Genomic DNA, 17,633 nt, shown 5'->3' on the forward strand with positions numbered 1-17,633 from the left:
TGTTCGCATCAGCCAAATGCTGCAGGCCCTTCTAACTAGTTACGATTTATTTCCTGCTTTAAATATTAAGTTGTATTAATATTATTTAGTTTAATTTATGTTTAGTAATATTTGTTTTTAAATTAGAATTTTGTTATTTATTATTTATATTAAAGTTTAAAAAAATTATTTTGTTTTTTTATTATTTAAAAATAATTAAAACTAATTTTTAACCAATTAAAATTAGTTATTAAATTTATACATTATAAATATATTAAATAAAATCATTTAAATAAATAAAATGAAGAAAAAAAATAAAATGGCATTCCGCTATCCTGTTTGGCGACATGGCCTTGTTTCTGAAAAAAGTGGGCCCTTCCGCCAGACCAAATAGCGACATGGACTTTTACCGTGGCATTCAGGGAAATATTTTTGAGATTGTGGCATTTGGGGATCATATTTTGGGGGGTGTGGCAGAAAGGGAAAAAAATCGTCTGTATTTCTCTTTGATAAATCTCACAATCGCATATTGGCTTGAGTCGTTCTCCTCCTTCAGCGACAAAATTGTGTTTTTAGAGACGTGTCCATTCACTTGTCCATTCACTGCACCAACTATTGCACAATGGTTTGAACATGTGATTTGTCTCTTTTCTGCAACAATTGTAAAGTTGATGTGTGGCTTTGAAAGAATAGCAATGGTTTACCACCAAGAGGTGATAAATGTTGTTGAATGTCTCTTCAACAAATGTCATGGATGGTCTTTTGCTTCCATTCTTTCAAGTGATTTACTATTTTTTTGGAGAAGTTTTCAAATTAATGGATGAAAATGGATCAAATGGTCTGCATCTTTCTTATAAAGCTAGCACCACTGTGTTTGATTTTAACAAATGTGCTTGCTACATTTTTCAATGCCAAATGCTCCTTATCTTTCAAATTGAGAAGTTTCTCTTGGTGAAATGGAGTACTTGTAGGATTTTTGAACCCCTTGAAGTTATCTTAGGGGACTTTTTGGTTCTACAATTATTTTGTACAACCTTGAAGACAATGTTGTTTTTGAAGGTGTGAGTAATAATAGAATATGAAGTTATTTTTAGACTATTAAGTTAAAAGAGAAATTTATCATAGTTGGGTCTTTATTTCAAATATTATTTAGATGGGTTTTTTAGCCATTAGGTCTTTATGTTACTACGCACTACTATCAAGTTTAATTTTGATAGCTTAATTTTACCCTTCTCTTAGTTTTATAGCTTTTTATAGTTTTATTAGGTTTAGAGTTTTAGCATCCTAACATAATTTAACTTCGATAAATATGAGATCTTGTGCGGTAATCCGCTTTGCACGCCTTTAAAGACGGCCATGATGAAAATTATTCATTCTTGCGGTATAATTAATTCTTTCACGTGTAAATTGATTGCAGTGATGAATTTCGTTAGCTTTATCTATCCTTGAGTAGCTCCATCCTTTATTTGATAATATTCTTCATAAAATGGAAGAATATATTTTCATAATGATGTTGTTGTTGCACCTGAAATTTGCAAACCAAAATATTGCAAACCAAAATAATTTACTATTCAACACCTGAAATTTGTGAGGTTATATGTTCAGAATGATGCTGTTGCAGCACTTGCAAGTGGAAGAATTAGTAAACTTCTTGGATGTGTATTAATTGTTGGCCCAGGAACCACTGAACAATGATTTAATGAAGATGGAAAAGATTGAAGTCTCCCATCAATTTTTTATCGAATAGAATTAATGTTTATATTACTCATCCATGCCTATCTTATGTTTGGATTTATTCTGAAATGAAATGGGCTTGAAGCCCAAAAATTTATTTTTGAAATTTTAATTAATTAATTTTTAAAAAAATTAATTAAAGTTATTAATTATCTATTTATTCTTTAAAAATATTAATTAATAAATGAGTGATGCTATTGAGAATAAAATGCTGACGTACAAAATTCGACGACGCGATATAATGCTTACCATACAATGGTAATATGGGTTAGGAAAATGCTTATTGGTAAGAAAAAGTGAAAACAAAAAAAACAAGAATAAATCTCAACCATTTTTTATCACAACCACCCCATGATCCCTATTAAAAATGAAATTTAATTTATAATAAATTAAAAATTATCCACTAAATTAATGACAAGTGTACATTCTTGTGTTTCTTGTTTAAATTCTTTCGTACTAAATAGCATTAATCTATGGGTTAATAGAAATTTAATGAAGGGTAAAAGAGTAATAGCCTCTTGAACTCAGTACAATTCGCAGGAATCGTTAATGTTGCTTTCGCACCATATATTATTTTATGTAATAAATTATCAGTCATTGTCACATCATTAAAAATTAATTTTATATCCTAATCATCAATATCACGGCATTAAAAATTAATTTTATATTCAGCTAAATTAAAGGAGACCAACAAAATCCTAAGAAATGTAAAATTGAAGGACCAAAAAACTAATTTTTAAAATAGAAGTTAAAAATTATCAATCTACAAAGATCAAAAATGCATTTAAGTCAAATATATATATATATATATATATATATATATATATATATATATATATATATATATATATATATATAAACACTTCTGAGTATAAGCTATAACACATTAGTATAGAGATTAATTACTATGCATTGTCAGTGTAAAATTCACACAGTCAGTACATCACAACCATTCACAAATATTATTTTATAAATAATTAAAATAAAAACTAAATTTTAATAAGCAATTAACGATCACGATTCAGTGACGGTCTAATACTACTTTACACTGTCGGTGCATACCAATTAAATTCCTAATTAAAAGGTAAAACAACTCAATATTTTATATTTGCATAAATTTGAATGTATTTGAACACTAAAGAACACTTTAATAAGTTTGATTAAAAACACAAAAGTGAAATAATTTCACAAGTGAGAGACCCAAGTATGATTAAAAACACAAAAGTGAAATAATTTCGCAAGTAATTGCTAGTTGTATAAGTTGTTGGTCCAAAGTTTAATTCTTGACACTTGAGAGAGTGACATTTATTTGTATTTTCTTTCAAATGTAAAAAAAATTGTAAACAGGTTGTTATATTTATAAATGAACAACTTTGTTTTAAAAAAAAAAATTCACAAGTTAACTTTCAATTTTAACAACTCTGTTTCAGAATTTTAATCACTAAATTATAGCCTTCATTTCTAAATTTAATTTGTATACTATCATTTAAAGTTTTTTTTTTTTCAAATAAAGAAACACCTTAAGTTTGGTTTAAATACACAAGAGAAATAATTTCACAAGTTAAATTTCAATTTTAATAACTTCGTTAAAGAATTTCAATCTCTACCTCTCGATCGAGCTTGCCCCTCCCAAGGGATCGAACCCTATCAAGTCCAGTTCTGACATCAAGTGGTTTCATCGATCGAGGTTGCAGGGGATCTAACAGTTATTCTCCCTATTAAGTTGTATGCTCCCATTTATACATATTTTTTTGCAAATTACATGAAAGAATAAATCGATGATCAATTGCATTACCGAAGGCCTTGTGATTGGTAATTTATGCTAGATCTTGATATTTGAAGCTTTAGTTAAGATATTGTGAAATGCTTAACACTAACCGCATATATCTTTTTTCTTTTACACTTTTAAGAAATCAACATCTGGGCAAAACATGACAACATACTAGATGGCCAACCCCATTGCACCCTACCACGTATTACCCACCGTTGAATGAAAGTATCCACCGTTGAATGAAAGTATATGATTGGAATGCTCGGGAACTCACTTGGGCCTTGATAGAAATATGTTGCAATAGATAACAGATGAAAGCAAGAATTTGCTCTAAATGTTTGGAAATTATTGACCAGCAAAACCATATTCTAGCATCAAAACATTCATGCGCACAAAAGCCTTTTACTACACCAAAAGGCTCATAGCTATAAAAATGAAAAGATGCCTTTGTTTGGTATTAAAAAGAACAATCAATGCTTAAATACTTAAAAATAAGTATAACAATATCTTAAGACAGTCTGAAACTACAAAAATTGGGAGGTGAGTCTTTGACAACATTGAATGTAACAAGAGTAAAACATGTTCTTAGCTAATTAAGAACTTCAAAGCAATCAAAACTTTTTTAAGCAACAGGAACTGGGACAGGAACCTCAATATCATTCGCCACAACAGCCGCAGGCCGGACATACTCTTCCTCTTCCTTTGGAGTGTGAATGGTGACGATATCAGGGAGGGGAGTTTTAGGACCTTGTTTACCTTTAGGATCCCAATCAAGCATGATCTTTACCTTGATCCCGAGAACACCCTATACAACAAAAAGGAAAATATTATTAGTAATATAAATCCACAACCAATTGAATGACAACTTCAGATGCTATCAGCGCAAGAAAAATAATCAGGTATATAGATCATAAGCCAACCTGTCTAAGGAGCACGTGTCTCACTGCAGAGTCAATGTAGTCCTTGACTGGCTGTCCAGATGAAATCATGTAGCCATCCTTGAACTTCATGGACTTGGCTCTTTGGGCTCTTAATTTTCCACTGACAATAACCTGCTCAAATGAAACAACAGTTACAACCAGTCATTATAGAAAGCAACAAAATGAACAGAAGTTTGGAGTTGTTAAAGTATAATATACCTCACAACCCTTGGCACCACTCTCCATGACGAATCTCAAAACACCATAGCAAGCCCTGAAGCAAATAGATAATAGTTAGTACAGTTCATTGTGTTGTCACAAACACACAAATAGTATTTGCTGTTTCATTTAAGAAAATAAAAAGCCAAACTTTTAAGCCGCCGCTGTTTGAAATTAACACCGGTCATAGGAAAATGGAAATGTGTCTGTTATAGAAAGATAGAGTTATGATTTGGACCTACCACATACATTCCCCTAAAACTTAGACACCATTAAACAATAGTTGAAGAATAATTGTGTCATTTGATATAATATTATGTTAAAACTAATGGAAGCTAATGCACATTTAGTGCAATAAGATTAGTCAACAAATGACATAGAAATAAAAAGATAAACATGGATTCAATCTTACAAATCAACATAAAACATGAGTCAGAGATCAGACAGTAGTCATACAACACGTTATAACAGTTCAGTATAGCATTTATGTTTTTCAGGAATATGGAGAAGGTCTGTAATGCTTTGAGCAAGAGAAAATCAAGCTAAAAAATGGTTAAGGACCTGCCTAATTTCTAATCAAAGTAGCGAGTAGTCACGCGTAGATGAGAACAACACCCACAAGAGTTTAGAGTAGACTCCACTCGAAGGAAGTCTAGATTAAATCAAGCTAAAGACTTAATATAGTCCCAAAATTACAAGATCTAAGAAACATAAGCCTCTTATTATATATTGCATCTGTTAAAATAGCTTAACTGGATGCAGATTTTTTTTACAGCATAAATTATGGGTTTCCACTATATAATAAATCATAGCATAAAAACAACCAGCTTTCCCACGTGGCAAACATAATCCAATATGGTGGCACCAATTTATAAATAGAGGGGAGAAATTCAGTTCCTATAACTTCTCTATGTTGTGTTTTGGAATTCAAGTATACAACATCGGCTCTTTCAATAATCAAATTGCCATAATACATCAATATATAGCACATAGAGATTGATTTCATAAACAACTACTAAATTAAAACCACATGTAATATTCTCTGTACATACCTGCGGACAGCAAGACCACCAAGGAGCTTGTAACGAAGAGACTCGGCCTGAGCAATGGCACAAAGTCCTCTGTTGTTAACCTTCTCGGCATAAAGTTCCACACTGTTCTCAGGAAACTTAAACCTCTTCTGTACCACTGAGGTTAGTTCTCTAATCCTCCTTCCCTTCTCACCTAAATATCATAAAAATCCAAAATCAAACCAAAACCATATATCATAAGATTTTAATCTAATATATCAGAAGATTAAAACCCAATACGACACAAAAATCATATCATATGTAACATAAAACAGAAATCACATAACCATTTACAACATTATCATAATATCATATAACATAAAACCAAAAATAAAAATTTACAATCATTATCATATATTCAGATTCAACCAAATCAGTTAAATTTCGAAGCTGGACAAAATCAATTACCAAGAACAGCTTGGGTACGAGTAGCTCTGATGATGATTTCAGTGCGCATCGGGGTAACCCTAACCTCAACACCTGAATAACCATCCTCGGCCAACTCTCTGGTCAAAACTTCATTCAATTCAGCGAAAAAAACTCCGTCTGCGACGAACTGCAACACAAATCAAATCAAATTAGGATTTACTAACAGAGATGAATTCGAATACGATTAACGAATCTTGACACTAACTTTTCGCTTTTTGCTCATTTGAGTTGCCATGATTGTGAAACGGAAGGAAACTGCAATCCGCAGCTATCGAAGGGAAGGGGCACAAATGAAAACTACCGCAAAAACCCTAGTGTTTGATGAGAGCTGAAAAATGTTAAGGGTGGAATTTATATGAGATAATGGGATGGCTTGATCAATCCAACGGTGACAGTAGTTTTGGGCAATCTACGGATGATATGATATTACTTTAACTTATGATTAAAAGTTATTTTATTCTTTTTAGATTTAATTATTTTGTTATCAAAAAATATTTAAATTTTTTTAATTAAATTTTTAAATATCAACTACCTACCCATAAAAATAATAGTCCACCATTTATCCCAAATTATCCTTTACAACTTTTTTCACTACCACTATAATTTGGACACTTGGCTAATTAACAAATTGTAATTGTACTACATTTAGGGTTGGAAATGAGTCGAGTCGAACTCGTCTCAACTCAGTTTGACTCGCTAAGAATTGGCTGAGTTCGAGTTCATGACGAACTTTTTTTTGAGTTCAAACTCAACTCGTTAAGAATTGGCCGAGTTTGAGTTCATCACGAACTTTTTTTCATCTCAAACTCGACTTGTTAGAAATTCACAAACATCTCGGTACAACTCGTTAGGCTTATCTTGTGAGGTTCAACTCGCTTATTTCAGACTTAAAAGTAATTTTTTAAAATATATTTTTTTACACATATATTTGACATTTTAAATTAATATTTTTTAAATAAAAAATATAAAAATAAAATAAAAGTTATAAGATTGAAATTTATAGGATGTTAATTTTATTTGTATAACTAGTAAGAAACATGTGCTACCGCACGGCACGGGTCTTATCTGGGATTCACATTACACATCTATCAAACTTCATTAGTAAATTTTGAATTTATTTTTCAATTGGTTAACATTCACATAGTCATAAATATAGGCTAATAATATGTATTTGCTTTTAAAGTTTTGATTCGTACTTATAATATATTGTACCACTAATTCTCTAACTTAAATTATATTAAACAACAGCAAACCAAAGATTTGAAAGATGGACATTAAAATAAAGATGGTATCTCATATATACGTTCACATCTATCGTAAATTCATATGAGTTAACAAACCATAGTTGAATCCAAATGAGTTAATTCAAAAATTTTATTAAATCTATTTTATATATTAGCTCATTTTTTCAAACCAAAAATATATGACAGCTCTCCGTCACATTTCAAATTTATAAATTTTACAGATATAAACTGTATGACAATACCCTGTTAAAATTTATTTTTTATATTATTATAAATAAACAAAAATTATTTTGTATGCGGTGATAGAACTTTATGTTATGTGTATTAATTAAATAAAATGATAATTCATCATTGTAGAAATGTATAAAGAATAATAAATTTATATTTTTCATAAAAAGTTTATGTGTTTTTCTATCATAATTGTCTCATGTTCTTTTATCGAAAATAAATATTTATAACATTTTTTAGTATAAATAATAATGTTTTATCAGTAACCTCCTCTTAAAAAAATACTAACATTTTTTATAAATTAAAATTTGAATATAATTTATTATATTTTAATAATAGTTTTAATTATAGTTAATATATTACTAAAGTTTTAAAAAGAAAAATTTAAATAATTTAATAACAATAACCATGGAAATTTTAAATACTAAAAGTAAAATGACATTTAAAAAGGGAAATGATAAATGTCACAGAGCTAAATTCGTGAAAAAATCACGAAGTGTGTTTAGTAAGGAAAAGTTTCCTTTTATTCTCCTTTTTTTTCATTTGTCAAAACCTCTCGTAATATTAGGTTGTGCTTATGTCATTTCGGATCATCTTTGTATGCTAGTGATGAATTATTTTGATGTTTTATGCTTACTACTAGATTAATTTTGCTACTCAATTTTTCTATTGAAATTAGAATGTGATTTTGGTTTAATGGCCACAATACAGTGTAAGTGGAGAACTTCATTTTTTAAGCGGTAAATCTTGTGTGCTTTATCAAGCATTTTTTGTTAATTATTTTTTTAACAATGGTCACAAAATCATAAAATTATAGATAATGATTGGAAAAAACAAAGTAATACGCTTGTGATATTCGTGAATATTTTTTATTCGTTATATATAGCATAACTCATCCTATAAATAATCCCACCAACTCATTAATATTACACTACACCTCTTCACATTCTCTTCTATTTTCGAGATTACACACCTCTTCACATTTCCAATTTCTTTCTTAATACTCCACCTCTTCGCAGCCTACTAATAATTATCACTATTGTGCATCGCTTCGTAGACTACCTACTTTTTGGTTCCACCTTTTCTCATTCTATATTTTAATTTTTTTTTAATATGATTTATTATAAAAATGATTATAATAATAATAATTTCGATATCAAATTCAAAACCGATATACCGGTATACCGAAAAACGTCTGATATGTTGAGCGTAGCGAAATTGAAATGGAATATCGTCTGCCAAATTCCGATGTGAAAAATTGGTATATCGACGATATAACTGATATTTAACAACACTGACTAAAATTGATTGGTAAGAGATTATGATAGTACCTCATATCCTCCAACTAGATGAATGATGATACAGACATTGGCAGTGTTAATAAGCCAGAAAGGCTCATAAAATGAAAACCCTGTCAACAGATTTCCCGGAGCAGCATTTCCAAAATTCGTATATCCAAAACATCCACAACATAGGTAGAAGGATGTTGTAATTGCCATTGAAATCATTGAGGCCTTTTTCATGGTTAGACTCTCTGATGGAGGAGACACTAAAGTGTATTATTCTTAGCAAAAATTCAATAATTTATTTAAAATGTATATATATAATCAGCCTTTACTCATCAAATCTGAATATGAAATATTGAAGGTACCTGTATCTCAAGAAGGATAGTTGAGTAAGGATAGGAAAAGCTAATGTCGCCAAGTGCCTGGAAGATGAACCAAACCTTCTCAGTATCATTAGCAGTTTGTGCTCCTGTCACACTTCCCATACTTGTTATGTTTTCTGCAAGTGAAATCAAAACATTATCAATAACAAATATGAGATGGATTATAGTATTAGTAATATTTTTATGATGGAAATTGAGCCTTATGCATGACAGTTGCTATGCCTAGTCCTAGTCTAATGAATGAGTATGAAAATGACATAATAGCAGCCACAATTGAAACCCATGCCATGTCATGGAGATTCGGTATGAATGACATCAGAATCTGAGCAAGTCCGAATAGCACCGTATATAAGTTACCATCATAACTACAAGGAGCATCGCGTCCTTCCTTGTGATAACAATTTGACTTCACAATAGCCCTGTATTATGAATTAGTAGAATAAATATGTGTCATTGGATTGTTGGCAGGTAGGTAACGGTAAAATGAATGTTTTTTTGTAAAGTCAAGTTTATTAAGGGGCATAAGTGATGCCACAAAGAACACCAATTCAAAACAGATTCAGAACACACCCATACATAAAGACATACTGTCATGACAATATCAAACTCATGACAGGAACCCAAACTAGACCCAAAATTCATCCTCCTATAAACTTACAACACATATAACATAAGTCAAACCACCAATAATTCCACCATAATCACCATCCTTTAACCTCACTACAACTCCGACACATAATACACCAACAGACGACTAACTTTGTAAAGAGGGGTCAAATGAATGTTTATATCACTAGGGAGAGCACTCAATATATAATAAAAATTAATGAGGGGTTCACCGAAGAAGTATGTTAGGATGCTAATTAGGAACTCTAACAAAAACTAATAAAAGGCTAAGAAATAAGAAACAAATAGGCTAATTAAGAAAATAAAGATTCATTTCATTCATTTGATACTACATATATAAACTTTTGTTAAGAACTTCTACTCATGCATTGAATTGTTTAGGTATCTCTACCATTGTTGATCATGCATGGGGAAGCTGATGTAATAACAGATCCATCAGCTAGCAAAGCTCTATATGAAAAAGCTAAAGTGAAAGACAAAAAATTGTGTCTCCATAAAGATGCTTTACACACTCTACTTGAAGGTGAACCAGATGAAATTATATTTCATGTGCTTGATGATATTATATTTCTTGGCTTAATAACAATAGCAACACAAAAAACAAAGTTTGAGTGTTTTGTTTTTGTAATTTTTGTTCATAGCTATTTTAATTTATGGCTTCTGAGTTATCTATGTTTTTTACAAACATTAGTTTGATTGTAATTCCTAATCCATCAATTTTAACATAAACGTTTCTAGCTTTTACTTGTAGTTTAATAGAAAACCAATTTTTACTTGCACCAAATCAAATACATATTTACATTTGTTATCAATCTCAGATAGAGTCACGCTCGGGCATCCCCCAAAAGGGAACGAAACAGGTGCAAGGAGCGGAACAACTTATATTTTAGTGACGAGACACTAAGACAGTTAATACCAGTTAATAGAAATGATAGCAGCATATATTTTAGTGACGGTACACTAATACTATTACTACTAATGATAGTCAATACTAATGAACACATAATCGTTAAAATGATTGCAACATATATTTTAGTGAGATACACTAATACAGTTAATACTAATGATAGTTAAAAGCTAAAATTAATTAATCAAAATTCATTTTATATTTAGAAATAAAAAATCGTAAGTCTGATGCAAAACCTAAAATGTGTTAAAGACATATAATGATACTAATGGGCCATTAACTAAAATGTCCAAATATAAATAAAAGCTCAATAATAATACAAATAAAACTTCAACTTAAATTCATCTTTCAAGTAAAATATTTAAATTTTCTAATATAACTCCATGATCTTATCAAGGTACCTCAAACTGGCTGCTGCGGTAATTACATAGGCAACCAAAGTCCCATACAAGACCGAGAATTGAAGCAAACCAGTCACATATGTTCTTTTCGTACTTGAATCAGCATTAAACTCAATTAGAAGTTGTAATTGTTATGGTAGTTCATGAAAATTGTATCTATGTTGTCTAGTGTTATTACCAAGATTGACTCTAACAGCATCGATGTAAGAGTGGTTTCTTTTCCCGGTCACAAGATCAAGATTTCTATAGCAATCAGATAACATGGATGAAGAAATGCATGTAGCTGTTGCGCAACAAAGTAGAGCAAGTGGCCCTACAATCCATCCTAAGTAAGAAATACTCCATGCCAAAGACAAAACACCATAGACAATAACAACTGTGATTATGTGAGCCATTACACTTTTCACATTTCCTGCAAAATACAAAAAAATCACTAGTATTCAATTGGAGCAGTCTTTATACACATATGAATCTTATGTTACTATAGACAAGTGTTTTTACCTGTTCTATTGGTATGTCCATCATCATCATAAGCCCCAAAAGCAGTTCTTGTTATTTGAAGAGAGCTATTCCCATTCATTTTTATCCAAGAATCAATTCAGTTCAAGCTCATGAAGTGTTCTGCATATAATATGAATAAAAGGAACTATGAGCAATTTGTATAATCAAAATGAGAATTTAGCATAGTTTGAAAGCAAATGTAATAGCTTCACAAAAAGAGGTAAAATTATCATTTTTATGAAGAAACCCTAAATAACGGAGAACAATTTTTCAACAGAAACAAGAGTTCAAAAGTCATAACGCAAATAATAACACAACATATAACACATGTTCAAAAATAATAAGATAAATTCAAAAATAATAAGACAACTTTAAAAAGGCATGAAAACATAGTATCATACTTTCATTAAAAGAGGTGCAGTTTGGAATCTATGTATCATGCTTAATAAAACATTAACATGGGCGCGGAAAAATGAAACATTAACAGAGCATGATGAGGTGAAAGTTTGACAAATAATTTGATAAATAGAGGATGAAAAGAAACATAGATGCAAATATAAACGAGGAAACTTGATGAAAAGAGAGATGAGGATGAAAGTCACCTGGGAGCAAGATGAAGATGAAAGTCACCTAGGAGCAAGGTGAAGATGAAAGTGTTGAGCGGAGGAAACAGAGCAGAGAGAAAAATGTTGGACAATGTTTTCTGAACGAATGAAAGCCTTGATTTTTTTTGAAAGCCAAAAACGAAAGAAAGTCTTGCTATGTTGGAGGGAAAAAGAATAAGTTAATTTGGACGCATTGGAACACTTGTTGAATGATATCAGAAAAGTAACAATTTTGGACCAATGACTTTGTTGTCCGTAGTGTAAATAAATTTTAAGGAAAGAAGAACATATATGGTAGTTTGGCCAATTTTTTAGTAAAGTCTTGATTATAGCTTATAGTAGTAATTATAACATATAGGAGTCTGCTTTGTTTTGTTTGGTTTGACTATGTATTCTCACAATACTTCTTGTGCTATTTATATTTAGGGAAATGATAAATGTCACGAAGCTAAATTCGTGAAAAAAATTACGAAGTGTGTTTAGTAAGGAAAAGTACCCTTTTATTCCCCTCTATTTCCTTTATTTGTCATAACCTCTTGTAATATTAGGTTGTGCTTATGTCATTTCCGATCATCTTTGTATGCTAGTGATGAATCATTTTGATGTTTTATGCTTACTACGAGATTAATTTTGCTACTCAATTTTCTATTGAAATGAGAATATGATTTTGGTTTAATGCCCTTAATACAAGGCAAATGGAGAACTTCATTTTTTAAGCGGTAAATTTTGTGTGCTTTATCATGTATTTTTTGTTAATTATTTTTTTAACAATGGGCACAAAATCATAGAATTATAGATAAAGATTGGAAAAAACAAAGTAAAACGCTCGTGATATTCGTGAATGTTTTTTTATTCGTTATATATAGCATAACTCATTTAAAAAAAATTAATTTTTTGAACATTTAAGGTAAACTAGGTTGAATATTAAATAATATTTGCTTTTATTTAATAGATTTGATATAAAAAAAAGTCGTATTAAATTAAAAGGAGTTAAATATTTTCTTTTTGCTTATATCATGCCGTAATATTATAAATAATATGATTTTTCCCGTCCATTATACTTTTTAAATAAATTCATAAACTTATTTTTAATTATTATTTCTATATCAATACATTTTTTCTAATTATCATTATTTTTTCTTAAATACCATTTAACATATTTTTTCATGAATACCATTTATCATTTTTTTTTTATCGTGATTACCATTATAAAGTTCATTTAAAAAGATTTTATTTTGTTTTAGTAATTTCATAAGTTCAAAAAAATATAATTATTTATAATTAAGAAATTAAACATAGTATAAAAAATTGTAAACTCACTTCTTCTATTCTTCTATTCTATCTATTCTAACTATTACTAAGAAATTGACCAAACTGTCAAAATTATCATTTCCACTAAAAAATATTATACTACAAATTAGACAAAATAGTAATTAACAAAATCACTCTACCACTTTTCTATTATCCAATGAAAATTAAAGATTTTGCTAAATGTCAATTGCAATATTTAAGATTCAACTTTCTCTCTCAAACACACATTTTCTCACTCTTATTTCAAATTTCTTTCACATTTCATTTTCCCACACTCTCTTACTTTCATTTTAGTTTTTCTCAATTTACTTATTATCACAAAAATTATAATAATCTATTTTTTAGTTTTAATAAAATTAAATCTTTATTTATCTCACGGGACACTGTTGTCATACCCCAAAATTTGCCCGATCAAATCTACGTCTGCTAATCCATCAAGGTTCAAAATTAAGAGTCATGTGGTTTGACATTTCTATTGTCAAACCCGCTCTCTTATAAATCAGGTTGAATTAAAATAAGGGCGTAATTAGCAGGTGTTTTGGGGATCTAAACATTAGACCCAATTATTACAGGGTTTCTGTCGTTTTAGATATAATTGCTTTTACTAACATTTTTGTTTTTTCTGATTATTTTTGTAATTTTATTAATTGTTATTACCTATGGAAATTTTATATTATTATTTGATATTATTAAGATTATTAGTATAATTAGAATTATTACTATTAATATTAATATTTATATTATTAGGATTATTAATATTAGGAGTATTGTTGATTATTATTAGGAATAACTATTAGGTTAATTGGGCATTAGGCCCATTAGGAAAGAAAACCTAATTTAACTAATATAAATAGGACTAATTTTAGACAATCAGGGGAGGCCAAAAAAATTATATATCACGAACACTCTCACGGAGGCCACAATTCACTTTCACGTATATATGTTGCACCAATTTTTACCCACTGTTGGTCTAAATCTCTTTTTTATTTGCAGTAGTCATTGTATTACATTTAAAAAAAACAAACAGTAAATACCCACTGTAACAAGCAAAAAAATCGGTCCCCAATGTTATGATAGCACATCACCAAATTAGAATAGCCTGAAAAATAATTCAGCAACCATAAAAGGATTTTCGCCGTAACAACACCGTTGACAGACCCACTCTCAACCGCTCCGTCCACTACCTCCGGCTGCGCCTCTCTGCGAAGTCCTGTCCGGACGCACACAAACGCCAAATCCACCGCCAGCGACAACTGCTAGAGACCCGTGCCACGCCTCATCGCAAACCACCCATTATCGTCGGAAGTTTTTCGGCGTCGTCCCACTCATTCGCCATCAATTGCTTTTGATTTAATATTTATGCTGGTCTGTGGCTTTGATTTGCAGAAAAATAGATGGAATAGAGCATGAGGGAGAAGAACACGATGGGGAAGAGAAAGGCAATAGTTGAGGAAACACACAGCAACAACGACACCCTTCTCTTTCTATTTGATTGGCTGTACGTGAAACAAGTGGGCCCCAATTTTGACTCCAGCTGGCGATTGGTATACAAAACGACCTTTTTTATTTATTGTTTGTGTGTTGATTCGTTGACAGCAAAAGGAAACAACACAGATGGTAATTGGCATATGTTTGTGACTATGAGGGGGCAAGCTCGATCCCTGGATGGGGCCTTTTGTTTTCAGATTTATTTGTCTCATAGATCCTGTGCGGCTTCATTGCACTACACCCATGATGCGCCTCGTACCATTGCCATCTGATATCGTCAAGGTCAAATCTGACGCCTAGGAAACGCAGGTGCATCATGTACCTTCACAAGGGAGCCACATGGGATCAAAACCAGGTTTCTTATATCATTTTTATTTATTTAATTATTTTGATTAGATTAAATTATTTATAGTTAGATTTAGTTAATTTATTTAATTAGGATTAGATGTAAATTAGGCTTAGGATTATAATTATTTAGGATCATCCCGATTATTTGAATATTTCGATTATTTGACTTAATTGAGTAAATTACTTTTAATGATTAATCTTTAATTATAATCACAAAAACCCTATAAAAGTTACCAATACATTAGGGTTTGTCCAATCCCACTGCCCATTTGGCAAAGAAAACATTAACCCTTAATTAACTCTCTTCTCGACCCGACTAAATCTTTTAGTCGCATTAGACAAGAGATAAAAAATATATGAAATTTAAAATACATTTTATTTGCTGACCGCGACGATCGAATCTATCGGTCAGAGTAACCAGCAATACCCCGTATAATCCGTTAACTATAATTATCAAATCTATTGATCATCGCATCTAACGGTGACATATCAAATCAGGGTTGTACGCCCAAATCTTAAAACACACTAAACCACGAAACTACATATTTTCATCTCTTCAATACTGCGATTTTCAAATCTACGACAAGGTAATTCAAAATACCTTCGAACTTCGCATTTCAAAACTACGATAGGCCATTCAAAAAGCCTTCAAACCATATCAAATCAAATTCAAAGGTGTACAACCCTGTGCCCGAACTACGTTGACTCTGATTCTCCCTAAGGAGATACGTAGGCAATTGGATAACCAAGGCGAGCCCCCTTCCCCAAAATCTCACTTTTCACCCTTTTCATTTCTTTAGCAATTAACTTTATAATTTTAGCCATAAACCTTATCTGCAATAAAACCTTAGGAAAGGGTTGAGGGTGCCTAACACCTTCCCTCGACCTGATTATAATAATCTTACCCCGATCTCTTAACTGCATAAGGTTTCCTATTCGCCTTGGTAGAATAGGTGGCGACTCTAAATCTTTAATTTTTAGGGCAGGTTGCTACAGCTGGCGACTCTGCTGGGGATAACTAAAAATGGTGAATTATTATGCTCCTATAGGTTTTGGCAGGGTTTAGGTTTTGGCGAATCATTTAGGGTTTTGGCGAATTTTTTAGGGTTTGGCTAATTTGCCAAAATTAGGGTTTTGGATTAGGGTTTAGGTTTTATTTCTTTCCTTTTATATTTAAATTTTTAAATTTTTATTTATATATTTATTTGCAATTTCCAGGGTTCATGGTTTTTATATAAATATTTAAATTGTTTAATTTTATTTATTTATTTATTTACAATTTAATTTGTTTATAGCAATTTTAATTAAATATTTGATTATTTGAATATTTGTTATTTTTATTGCATTTTTGGGTCGTATATAATTTGCCGTTAAACTTAAGCGTGGGAAATATATTTAAGACCATAGGGGAATTACATCGCCTGCAAGTCTTATTATAATTCCACTCAGAGTGGGTTGAACATCCGGAAATGTCTGATACGAAGCTTGACTTTGTTGAGGGCAGGACTTGGTGTTTAGGTGATCTCTCTGGGAACCTACCCCTAAAACTCGAACCTCATGGATAAAATGAGTTGTTCTAAAATCCAAAGAGACAAAAAGTCTCGGCGGCTACGAACGACCCCATGAGACCTTCTAGAACATACCAATGGGAAGGGTAGGCACCCTAAGCCGTTACGTCGAACTTATGAACCTAGGGCTTATGTGCTTACGTGCTTATTATATATGTGCAATTTATATACTGCGAATGCCTTGCATTTTATTTTTTGCAGGTATACCTACGCGTCCCCTGGCCTGCAGGAACTCTATTTCTAAGACCATGTCCTCCCTACGAAGGACACTTTCATTTACGCACGTTGATTGGCCTCTCGATGGCCATGAGACTTAGTGACTGTCATGAACAGTCACCCCGCACCTGCATCTACGCACTCCCTAGCCCGTAGGGAGTTTCCTTTAATATCTTTGTACTCTTACAACTATGTGTCCTTCCCACGAAGGACATTTTCGTTTACGCACGTCAATTGGCCTCTCGATGGCCATGAGATCCAGTGACTATTTTGAACAGTCACCATGTGCTTACATCTACGCGTTCTCTAGCCTGTAGGGATTATATTTCTAAAATCGCATCCTTCGTACGAAGGACATCTTTGTTAGCATACGTCAATTGGCCTCTCAATGACCATGC

At 31.3% G+C, this 17,633-nt stretch overlaps 2 protein-coding genes across 2 annotated transcripts; both read right to left on the reverse strand.

The window, feature by feature from the left end:
* Positions 1–3,961: 3,961 nt before the first annotated feature.
* LOC131600205 (small ribosomal subunit protein uS3x) lies at positions 3,962–6,479 on the reverse strand. Its single transcript, XM_058872400.1, has 6 exons — positions 6,328–6,479; positions 6,102–6,249; positions 5,676–5,847; positions 4,624–4,678; positions 4,405–4,536; positions 3,962–4,289 (listed from the first exon to the last, which is right to left on the reverse strand). The coding sequence occupies exons 1-6, from the start codon at positions 6,355–6,357 to the stop codon at positions 4,107–4,109; spliced, it is 720 nt and encodes a 239-aa protein (XP_058728383.1). The 5' UTR covers positions 6,358–6,479; the 3' UTR covers positions 3,962–4,106.
* Positions 6,480–8,913: 2,434 nt separating this feature from the next.
* On the reverse strand, positions 8,914–11,778 carry LOC131600206 (amino acid permease 2-like). Its single transcript, XM_058872401.1, has 6 exons — positions 11,700–11,778; positions 11,377–11,610; positions 11,199–11,292; positions 9,458–9,682; positions 9,245–9,369; positions 8,914–9,152 (listed from the first exon to the last, which is right to left on the reverse strand). Exons 1-6 carry the CDS (start codon positions 11,776–11,778, stop codon positions 8,914–8,916), a joined length of 996 nt encoding a protein of 331 aa, XP_058728384.1.
* Positions 11,779–17,633: the final 5,855 nt, after the last annotated feature.

This window comes from Vicia villosa, linkage group LG4, assembly GCF_029867415.1.
Source record: "Vicia villosa cultivar HV-30 ecotype Madison, WI linkage group LG4, Vvil1.0, whole genome shotgun sequence".
Classification (NCBI taxonomy): Eukaryota; Viridiplantae; Streptophyta; class Magnoliopsida; order Fabales; family Fabaceae; genus Vicia; species Vicia villosa.

Excerpts from the sequence above, each read along its gene's own strand:
- LOC131600206 (XM_058872401.1), bottom strand. The coding sequence starts at position 11,778 with ATGAATGGGAATAGCTCTCTTCAAATAACAAGAACTGCTTTTGGGGCT. Across the intron at positions 9,370-9,457 it reads ACTGTCATGCATAAGGCTCA|AAGTATGGGAAGTGTGACAG; the intron begins ATTTCCATCATA and ends AGAAAACATAAC. Across the intron at positions 9,153-9,244 it reads TATCCTTCTTGAGATACAGG|ACACTTTAGTGTCTCCTCCA; the intron begins TACCTTCAATAT and ends GCTAAGAATAAT.
- LOC131600205 (XM_058872400.1), bottom strand. The coding sequence starts at position 6,357 with ATGGCAACTCAAATGAGCAAAAAGCGAAAA. Across the intron at positions 4,679-5,675 it reads GGTGGTCTTGCTGTCCGCAG|GGCTTGCTATGGTGTTTTGA; the intron begins GTATGTACAGAG and ends TATTTGCTTCAG. Across the intron at positions 4,290-4,404 it reads GACACGTGCTCCTTAGACAG|GGTGTTCTCGGGATCAAGGT; the intron begins GTTGGCTTATGA and ends TTTGTTGTATAG.